Source organism: Pagrus major, chromosome 17 (genome assembly GCF_040436345.1).
Source record: "Pagrus major chromosome 17, Pma_NU_1.0".
Classification (NCBI taxonomy): Eukaryota; Metazoa; Chordata; class Actinopteri; order Spariformes; family Sparidae; genus Pagrus; species Pagrus major.
The window spans coordinates 3,089,466-3,101,189 of record NC_133231.1 but is presented as its reverse complement, the minus strand read 5'-3'; the positions used below and the strand labels follow the sequence as shown (position 1 = coordinate 3,101,189).

The following is an 11,724-nucleotide window of genomic DNA, read 5'->3' as shown; positions in this document are numbered from 1 at the left end:
ACTGTCGCCCCAAAAGGAGAGATAATTATAATTATTATTATTATTATTATTTTTTTGCTTTTCTTTTGCATTGGACTCTCTTGGATCAGCCTGTCCTGTTTTTCTTTCATCCTGACCACTGTGAAGGCAGACACCCACACGTCCACACACACACACACGCACACGCACACACACACACACACACACACACACACACACACACACACATACTTGACCGTTATGTAGAATTTAGGACAGGTTTAGGTCTCACCTGTGAAAAATATTTGGCTATAGTTTTCAATATTTTGATTCCAGATTGTTTATAGTATTGATCATTGCTATTTTAGAAATTACATGGCTAACTGTTATCCTGCTCGGTGCAACAGCCCCGCCTGGTCTCCAGTTTCTGGAAGGCATGTGGCTGTCTGATGGACACATTTGTACAAAACCAAAGGTGACATTCAATGAACTTTCCCATTAATAATGATTTTTTTTTTCCTGCAAACAAGTAGGTACTATTACCAATATACTCAATTGATTGTCAATTTTTTGTTGGCATGAACTTTTGTATTTTATTTTGTCGTAATTCAGTATCACATGTACACTGTCAATTTAATAAATTTTTTACGAAGTGTTTTAAAATGCTTTTTCGAAGCAGCTTTAGTTCACAGCGCGAGATCTCTCCCTCACACTTTGTCCGCACTGCCTGCTTGTTTGTGTGATGGCTGTGTTGTATTTGTGTTCACACAGGCTGCGTTGCTGCTGCAGCACGGCTCCTGCCTGCCCTATCTGCTTACATGGAGTTTGACTTGTTATCAATAAATATGATGATGTGATTTTCCTCTAACCTCATTGAAAGATTATTAGTGGGAGAGAGAAAGAAAAAGAGTGCACAGGATAAAAAAAACTGCCCTTCACCTGTTGTGTGTATTCTCTTCATGTCTGTGACGTATTCTACACATACATTAAAACTGTTGTGAAACGCTGCTATGATGTCGATATGACTGTCTACATGACTGTCTTGTTTTCAGGTCTAGTCTTGCTGAGAACCGTGCACATGTCGCGGTAAAAATAGGCAAGACTCTGAATCTATAGATGAAGCGCTGCTTCAGCCTCGCTTGACACACACGTGAGCAGTATGGCTGCTCTGACCTGTTCACAATGACGTCTAAATGAAAAGCTGGATGTTCCACCACGCACATGTTCATGCAGCCATTGTGTCCAGCCTGTAAGGTAACTTTGCTGTAGTTCAACCCCTGCCAGTGTGAAGAAGTTGGTAGCGTGCAGAGCGTCACAACATTCATTTTTTGCATTTTGGGCTCAGTTTGTTTTGTGTCTCCATTGTATCTATTCATCTATCTATTTAGTCAGGTTAATCCCCTTGATAGGGATCTTATTTTGAAGGCAGACCTGGTTATGCATATAATTATCGTAGACCATGCAAATTACTTTAATCTCACAGAAAGAGAGGCGATGTACCATTTTCACCATTTTCTATTATGTCAGCAGGTCGGTATTACTGGAAATAATAGACTTTTATTATAAATCATGTTGCAGTCATTTTCCTAACCCTAACCCCCAACCCTAATCGAGGGGTTGTTTCTTGGTAATTACCACCCACATACCTTGAAAGTTGTTGCCAAAGAAATATTAACTAGTATTAGTTGTAAAATAAAGTCATGTTTCCATAATTTTATCTAATTTCTCTTCACTGTCTGTTTTTGGCTTCTAATTACACATGGTACAGTAGCATACAAAAAAGTTGCTGTTGTTGATGTAACACATTGTGTCATCTGCAAAGAGGATCCAAACTCACAGGTCTTCCGGTCGGCCATTTTAGCGCAGCATGAGGGTGCAGAAGAAATGACGAGTCGCAGCTGTTTTTGACAGGTAGCCGCTGCTGCAGGAGCAACTGACTCAAAAGATTTGATGAGATCGGAAATGATGACCATTTTTTGATCTACTTGTCAACTTTTTATACTGAAAGCAATCATACCAAAACATGCAGAACCTGGCAACTTAGCTTTTGAATGATGTTGTATGAGATCAGTTCAGTCATTACAAAATTGATCTATATGGTTCTTTGTATGAAGGCATCAGGCATGACTGGGTGTCGTGGGGATTGTGGGTTACTGTTTCCAACCTTCCACCAGCCTCCTGCTGGGCTGCTTCATGCTAGGAAGCAGCTGTAATACGTCTTCCTCTTTAAATGATCATGCAGAGAATACAAATCCACAGTTTCACATGAGTGTGTGGGATCTGTGCCTCTTTGTGTATCTGTCTGCATGTAGCTCCTACCATCAGGTCTAGCAGATGTTCAGCTGCTGGTGAAGACGACTACCACCCAGCATGATAATAAGGTCACGTCAAGGAGCGTTTGCATGCAGATGTCTACAAGCTGTGTATGTGTGTGTGTGTTGTTCCAAGTCTAAAAACTGACATTCACACAGTTCACCTCCCAGAGCAGGGCAACACACACATATGCACACACACCATGCTTACTTTTCTAGCTCATATAAACAGTTCTAACAGACACACACACACTAAGACACACAAATTCACACAGAGATGGCACAAGCCTTCAGGGTTGTAGATCCATATGGTAGCGCTGGTGGGAGACAATTGTTGAAGGGATTTTGAAGCCTTGTATTTGAGTCCCTGTTTGCTTCTCCGCTGTGAAGCATATGCTCTGCACACACTCCATTCAGTTAAAGAGGTATTTCACTGCTGGAAAGATGTCTCTTGCATAAAACTGGGCTGTCTATGCAGTAGAAAGACGCACATACTTTTGACATTGGTGCTACATGACCAGAGACAAATGACCGTTTTGCTCAAAAGGGAGAAAACCTACAACAACCAGAATGCACTGTGCCACACTGGACATAATTAACACTACCGCTGATGGGTGACGTACTGCGAGTTGGGCTGTATTTGGTTGTGGCTCTATTCACATACATTTTGGAACAGGAAACAATAAGGTGGTCGTATGATAACAAACAATATCGCTTTACAAGTTAAACAGTACACTAAAGAGCCTATGTTGTTGAAAACATTTAGTTGAGACACGGACAATAAACAGGATTGTAGTCCAGCATCAAAATGGGGTCTCATTGTGAAGACTTATCTTACATACATTTAAATTAAAAGTGTTGCTTTTACTGCCTTTTACAATTTTAAAGAACAGTTCCCCCAGAAATGAAAATTCAGTCATTATCTCCTCACCCCCATGCAGATCGAAAGTCGGGTGAAGTTTCGTAGTCCACAAAACATTTCTGGAGCTCACAGCAAAACAGTGTTGCAGCATTCACCTCAACAACTGAAGTAGCTGGGGACTTGTTTTGAAACATCCGGAAGCCCCACGATGTCACACTTCATCACACCAATCAGATTTGTCTCAGCCCTCTAATGCACTCCTCATATCCTCTATTTATTTCGCTTCCTCCACTTGTTGCCAAGCATTTTTCTGCCCAAAAAAAGAAGAAAAAAAGAGACAGTCCTCTGTAAGTTTTATCAAGTAAAGCCAACATCGGTCTACTAAAGACTGTTCTTCTTTTGTTTTTGTTTTTTCATGACATTTGTGCAGTTCACATCTATTTCTACTTCTTCTGATGTGTGAAGCTGTCGTATCTGAATAAAACCTAAAAGGCAAAAAATTACCCTTCAAAAAAAGAGTATATTGGATACTTGATTTGAATGACAACTCCCAACAAATAACAATGTTGCCATGTATCTGATAGAATAAGCAACTTTTTTTTGCTGACAAATTTTAATTAAACTTTATTTTGAGCACTTTGTTAAGAATGAAAGCATAACCCCCACACATTTGCAAATTTCAAATTGCAAGTACTGTTGAATGTGAGGAGGAATCACACAAGTCATTAGTCGAAATATTGATATTTATTGCATTTCAGGTGCTTGTAGATTGCTTTATCGTCAGTGGTCCCCACTGCATTCCCATAAAATAGTGAATCTCACCCATCTGGATCCATAAAGAGATATTTGGTAATTTAGTGGTGGATTGAAAAGTAAATATTTAATCATTAACATTTAATTGCACATTTTAAAAAAAGTACTAGACTGGCAACCCTTTCCAAGAAATGATACACATTCACTTGTAAATAACCAACACTCTTATTCGGGGTCGTTAAAGGTCGCCATAATTGTCTAGTGATGCTCGAATGGTTTCGTCACCTAGCAAGTGCTACCATTATTGTCTCATTAGGCATCTTACTATTATTCTACATTATGTTCTGTACTGTTAATAATGAAAATATTGATTTGTTATACCAAGTATTAAAATATAATTTTAATATTTTTATTTTAATGAACCATTTTGCTATTTTAATTTAAATTGACAGCCTGTTGTTAATGTGTGTGTGTGTGTGTGTGTGTGTGTGTGTGTGTGTGTGTGCTGTACATTGTCACCACCAATCTCATTAATATCCTTTGAGTGTTACTGAAGCACTCAAGTCTTTTTAGAGTTCCCACAGCAAGTCATCAATTAATATATCACACACATCACAGCAGTCACATTCACAGGCCTGAACATGTGCATACACATACACACACATAATACACTTGAGTGAATCTATACCTAGACATCAATTAGTAACAAACACCCTTCAGTGCACCGCATGCAGCACGTCAATTATCACCTAGGGCACTACGGAGAGCTTCCACATTAAGACATCAATTAACATTAAACACTGTGGTTATGGTTGTCAATGACGGTTAGGGCGAAATGTGATCTGAATCACATATGACGATTGTGGAGACCATATGTTCCTGTAGGCCTTTTTTTTTTTTTTTTTTAAATGTGTTCCAACCACAAAGAACAGACCTTTTTATTTTTGCTTTACTTAAGTCAACTTAAATATTTTTCAACTCATGGCAACCCAGGTTAACGAGGTTAGCAACCAGGAAGCTGTGTTTTGCAAAACTTGTATGTGTTATGAGCGTTTGGAACATGCTGAGGGTATGAAGGGACAGTGGAGAAGTGGATTAGGCTGCAGGAGTGGTTTGAAAAGTTTCCGTGGGAATTGCAATACTTTTATTTGCAGTGAAACTGAGTCACTGTCTGAATCCATTGTAACCGTCTTCAGTCCAAACTGAATACATCTCTCATCCTCCACAAAGCAACAAAATACAAACTTTTCAGAGACACATTTGAAGCCTATAGAAGCCCAAACCAGGCAAAACTTTAGTAGTGTGCAAACAAACATCAAGCTTCAAACTTAACCTTCAGTGCAGCGTTAGCTAGCTAGTTAGCATGTTGGCTAAAAGCTTCAGCTGGTCTTGCAACACTTTATACAGTGTTACTTCAGCAGTATGCAATATATGGATATTTAACAACAAATTGCCTTAACCGTAGGTTTGTGAAGAAAATTAGCTTGCCTAAAGCTTGGTGGCTCACTAAAACAATAGTGGTGCTTAGTATTTTTAGCTAGGCTAATAGTGTTTTCAATTAAGCTAGCTAACCACATAGGCAGCCCAGTCACCGGGATATAATGTTAGCAGTTAACTCTGAGTGCTATATCATAGGCAACTGGACTTGTTTCAGTTTCTTGAAGACGCTTCACCTCTCATCCATGAGGCTAGGTTAACTTATCTGTGGTTTTGTAGAAATATACTTAGCTAACATTGGTCTGGTGATTGGTTAATATTGGCTAGTCCTCTCATTGTCATAAGGACTGAATCACTGTGACGTCACACAGTTACTTTCGGGTAGACAACTGGCAGTTAATTTGCAGTGCAGAGTTTTCTGTTGTTATTTTCAACCGTAACTGTAACATTTAAAGATATGGAGTTCAACACGATGGTCGATGGTTGTTTTGCTAGTGTCTTTGATTATCTACCCAACAGCGACATCTCAGACTAACTACTAGTTCAGGATAAACTCAAGCTGTCATTTCCTTTAGTCTGTGGCTCATCAGGTAGGCCCAAACTATGTCTATGTTCGTGAAAGTGTTGTTATTAATTAGATATTACAGCAGCTTGTGTGTGATGCAGGGGTTTCTACCTGGAAGTTATTGGAAATAAACATTGTGATTTGTTATTTAGTTCTTTGTTCTGAGCATTAGCAAAATGGGAAATGTGTTGAGGAAAATGGGACAAGTAGCTTGGGGGAAATAGGAAATAAATGAATAATTCTTTGTGCACCGAGATCAAAAAAGTTTAAAAAAGAGTTTAAAATGATCTGAATACAAAACAGATGCATTCACTTCTCTTTGACTTGTCTGCTAACCTGTCCCAACTTTTTGTCAGCTTTAAGGCTCCATGCCTTCTGTAGACAAGGAAGGTGAGTGTTTGACATTCACAACACAGCATCCCCTTTCAAATGGAATCACATAACTATGTTTTCTTCTGCAATGACTTTACTTTTAATGAAAGTTTTATGCACTCTCTCTGCTGGTGTCCACATTCATGCTGTCTCATTTGCAAAAAGCAGTTGTTTAATATACAGCGTAACGAGTTGAGCAACATGCTGTTCTATGCCATAATCTAACCCACTGTGCAAATGAATCTTCTACATGTAAGATTTCCATTAAAGTATCAGCCTAATGATTATACTTAGGAGTGTCCGTGTTCACTTTTTATAGCGGGTGTAATCTTTTCTTCATTTGCATTTTCCATTATTTCCCCTGTCTGATGCTTTTAAAGTGTTACTTACTAGTCCACCATGTAAATTCCTTAAGCTCTCCAGATGAAAGCCCCAAAGCAGATCCAGGGTACTGTTGCTACACTGATAGTCACGTTTTTGCCTGCAATAAAATGTTGCCAGACATCGCAGCTGATTGGGAAATGAAAAGCATGACAGGCTTTTCCTGTAGATTTTAAGGTAAGACTCGCTGTTCCTCTGTGGATGTCTGCAGATTTCATTTTTTCATTTCACAAGATCCAAACCAGAGGCGGCTGAACTGGAGCATTTCAGCTGAAATAATCCTCCAAGACTCTCAGTATCCCTGCTAAGTTTAGCTTTTCAAGTTGTAAGATTTTCACGACACATCTGAGACAAGGAGAGATAAAGAAAATCTTATTAAGAATGTTCCATGTATGGAACATACTCATTTTTGTTGAGGCGCTAAGGTTGCTTTGACATCAAGACTGATCCAAATAAACTCTGGCACAGACCAAAAGCAAACCGAGAGCACATTAAAAGTGTGTCTGTCCAGTTTTAGCCAGAACTTCTAGTTCTATTGTCGTCTGGAGCAAAGGATTCTGTGATAAAGCTGAGCTAAACTACTATAAAAGGTGAGGTACTATATAAAAGCAATTTCAGCCTTATTTATCCTGGATGTCATGCATGCGTATGAGTATGAATATGCATACTCATAAACATGCAGGGACCATCTTGCTGACTACTTAATGAGTTATGCCACTAATTAAGTAGTGGCGATAACGTGCCAAGAAGTGCACCAGGAAAAGTAAAGAATAGATAACGCATGCTCACACGGATGTAGAAAATGCATTTTTTGGGTTTTTTAAAAAAAATCAGCTTTGCAAATGCAGGAGGAAGGAAATTAATTAATCACATTTGTTTGGCCTCAAGGGTACACGCCACATTTTCTTGTTGATGAATTGCATTTTTCAGTTTTTTCTCTACAACATTAAATAATTATGACCTCTCATGAAAAAACATCCTCATATGTCACATTTTTTAATAGTTAAACATTCAAAAACTAACATAATCTACTTAATCTGGAATATGTGTTTGTTGTTTGATTAGATACAATTGACAGTCCACGTCAGCAGAAGCTAACAGCCTCACGACAGTCATGACATATTGACTCAAATGTTGTTAAAGCCTGATTAGTGCTCAGAGGTACATGACGGCATCTTTTCCCAATTTAGCCCCACCCCCTTAAAGCCAATGAGACAAGCACTGGCAAACCAGTAATACAGAAATATCTGTTAAAACTACAATGGCACTCAGTAGAGTGCAGTCCCCTTTAAAAATAAAACATATTAAATCGACTAGATCCGGATTTTGGACAGCTGTTTTGGCTACTTACAAGTCTAGAAGAAGAGTTGCAAAAGAGTTCAGCATCAAACTTCACCCATTACTTACTCCCTTTACTTAAGAGATGTCTCCAGTGGAGGAAAGCAATGCCATGTTGTTCTTTATTTCCATCACTTGTATTCTCTGCCATGAGTGCAGCTCTTGATGCAATCACTGTTCCATTTATTGACTACTTATACCTGAACAGTCTAATCGGGGGGAGTACCTTGAACGTGATTTAAGTAAGAGGTTGAATATGCCTTCGGGGTAGTGCCACTTCTTCATTATCTCATGCTGACATATGCAGCCTATATTGTCCTTGCTGAGTGTGTCAAGAAACCAGTGATTTGATGCTTATATTTTAAGAATGTCATTTGGCTTTCTGGTTCTGCATACTCTGGGATAAACTCCTAAGTCTCTCATGTGAGTTTTGACAACTGAAAAGAAGCTTGTTTTGCATTTTCCAGAGCTGACGCAGATATACAGTGTACTTACATCATTTTATTACCAAATAAATTCTGGAACAGCGGGATAACATCCAAAAGAGTCAGTGAGCGCATTGCTTTGAGCTCCTTTACGGCCATATTGACTTGGTCATAAACGGACCATAAATCTATAGGCATTTAATAATGAGCCTATGCCATCAGCTGACAGAAGCATATGTCTTTTTATATGGCTTCAACAGACCTGGTAATGGTAAATACTATCGCAAGTATTAGGACAGTGATCTTAAGTCATTCTGCTCTAATGCTGACAGGGATAAATTTAATTTGAAATAGTGAATGTGAAGTAAACGAGCAGCAGCACTGTCCCAACACTGAACTTTAACAGACTGAAAACACAGTCCACCTCGTTTCAGCTCACTTTCGTGCATTCAATTTTCTGAAATTTCTTTTTATAAATGTATTAGAGTTCACAAGGCTAATGCACTTATTACATGCCTTGCTCGGAACACAATTGTTATAATGAAAGTGCTGCATTGTAAAAGGAAATTCAAACCCATAACCACTGAGAGGCAATTTCATAGTACTGGATCTTGGCATAGAGCACAGACAGGCGACACTGTGTGGCTTGTTGATTGAAAAGTCCCATCAGCAATATGGAAAGTGTCACTGCTTTTCCAGGAGAGCCAGAAAGAAAAAAATAAATGTCTCTTTGGTACATTATGTGCATATGTTATATATTTTTTTGTTTAGCTTGGTCACAGCTTTTGAAATCAAATAGGACAAAACTCCACATAGTTTTCCTCATGGGAATACAAAAGAGATAAGATTTTGTCTGAGTGTGGGATCTATGAAAAGTCAAATCACAATTATGTCACTCTAACTTGTGCTGCCTGAGTTTATTAATTATCCTGCTGACAATTACCACGACACATCACCACATTGCCAACATAACTAACTGGACATACGTGCTATACCTTGTTTGTTCAATCCATGCAAAAATAGAATATAAAAATGACAATTGGCCGGTTTATGGGGGGTTATGTGCTCGACCTTTTCTTGGCTGGAAGATGTTGCCAAGCAACCAGCAGAGACTCCAGAAAGTTACTGCTGAGAGCCAAGAAACACAAAGAACACTTTGGGTCTTTCTCAATATGCATTCTTGTCTGTCCTTGTGATCTTGTGTCATCTTTTACGGCCCAAGTAGTGTCCCAATAGTTCGCATTTTGCCAAGAACAGTTTCCTGCAGTGCACTTGACATGCCAGTTCTAGGATACATCAGTTGGTAACAAGCTAGAGGCAGTAAGCTGCAGAGCGAGAGGCCAACGCCAGGAAGTTTCTTTTGTTTGCTTCTTTGTTTTTACAGTTTTCATAAAAATTCCCTTCTGAGAAACTTGGTAGGAGAACTCAACTGTGTAGATTTCAAATATGGACAGTTTTTCAAACATTAATAGAAAATCAAATATATGTGTGATGTTAAGAGACTCATTTTATACCATGGCATAAATGTAACATTTAATTTAATTATAATATAGTGTTGGAAGTAAAGTCGGAGTGCCACACTGAAAGGACTCAACTACAGGTAAATGTTTAATTTGTTACCAAGCCAGAACTTGCAGGTGGGAGCGGGCAGAGTAAAATACAGTAATGACAAATCAGTTGTGCAGAGCCAACTCACTTAGCAGCCTACCAGATAATACGCAAGGATACTCATCTTCTTCTGGGACTTTTGCTGATAGTAGACGGCTCTCTGGAGCTGCTCTGCTCCTCGTTCTACACGAACTTCAGCATTCTCCACAATGGCCTCAATTCTATCAATCATCTCTCCCTGTTCGTGGATCATCACTGCCAGGTCCTTGACGATCTGGTTTACATCCAGGTCCTCCACTGTGATGGCCACCTACTCTGTCTGGGTGGTAATCAGACCCCAGTCCTCTTGGTTATCAAAAGAAACAAGCTTTTCATCCCAATAACTGTCTTCAGTTGACAGGTTTGATCCAGCTCTTGCTCTGGCAACTGACTCTTTCTCCTTCTCTGCTGCACGCCATTGAACTGCTTGAAAGTTGTTCAGAGCTGCTGAGAAATCATTCATCAGCAGGTCCCTCTGGATTTTTTGCTGCCTTTGCTCTGAGGGCGATGAGAGCTAAGGGATTGATCCCAACTCTTTCAGGTGCTTGTTGGTTTCTTTTGCCAGTTGGTTGGTATAGTGTTGCATCTGCTGCAGACGATCGTGGAGTTCGCTGGTGTCCTGTCTGGTCCCCAGCTGGTTCAACATGCTCTTGATCTGAGCAGTGTTCTGTGTGATCGTTTGGATGTTGGAGCTGCATGTCTGTATGAGGGTGTTGGAGTCCTGTGGGACAGGGCGGTAGGCCTCTGCTTTGCTGGATGACATGTCTGCCAGAGGGTGCTTTGTGCCTTGGGCGTTCAGCTTTGGGTATTTGGCTGTTAAAAATGAACACATCACCGTCAAATGGGGTGTGTGAGCAAGAAAGTCATCAGTCATGTTAGTGGTGTGTGTGGATGAGTGAAAATACGGTGTAATGTATGTTGTAAGGTGCAACAAACCAAACCAAGAGAGAACAGGCTGTAGTGGATGCAGCAGGCCCAGCTGAGAGAGAGACAGAGACTACCGGAGAGGCAGACCTTTATGCCTTTTGGGAGGCCCTGCCCAAATGGGTAGGTATTAATTAGCCACCCTCCCAGCTCCACCTTCCAGCCAACTCCCAGAACTGCAGGCGAAGAGTGTGGCAACATCCCAGGAGAATAGAAAGGGGCGTCACAAATTAAAAAGTAAAAGTATTAAGCAAAATGAATTCATGTAAAGTTAAAGGACTCATTGTGCAGTAAAATGACTCCTGGCAGTGTTTTCTTATTAGCTGTAGTGTGGCTGTCCAGAGATTAAGGCGAATTTTATGTCCAAACTGGAGACCACTATGCAGAATTAAGCTCAAGCGTAAAGTTTTTCTTGAAAATGAAATGGCCTTCTTAGCAGATATAAAACCTTTGCTACAAGATGGGATGCTCTTATGTTAGAGAATGTCCTTGTCCTTAAATGGTTCCCCCTGAGGGAGAAGTGCCAAAACTACTATCACACACAAATGCATGAAGGGCAGCAGGACGGCCTGCTGGATCAACAATGTCTGCAAAATCTTACTAAGTGAACACAAGCTGTGGAACTGAAATCATGTGTTGTTACAAATTGTTCGAGGATGTACGTTGTTTATGTGGAAAGTTCAAGTCAAGCCGCTTGTTTTGTTTTGGTCAGAGTTAAGGGGAGATTCGGGGTCAAAACCAATTCTTCCA

The 11,724-nt window shown here is 39.8% G+C and overlaps 1 protein-coding gene across 1 annotated transcript; it reads right to left on the bottom strand.

Annotated features, from left to right (window-relative positions):
* Positions 1-337: 337 nt before the first annotated feature.
* Positions 338-10,813, bottom strand: stx12l (syntaxin 12, like). The gene is given in 3 exon segments (XM_073485399.1): positions 338-404; positions 4,397-4,423; positions 10,122-10,813. Coding segments are annotated over 3 exon segments (786 nt in total).
* Positions 10,814-11,724: the final 911 nt, after the last annotated feature.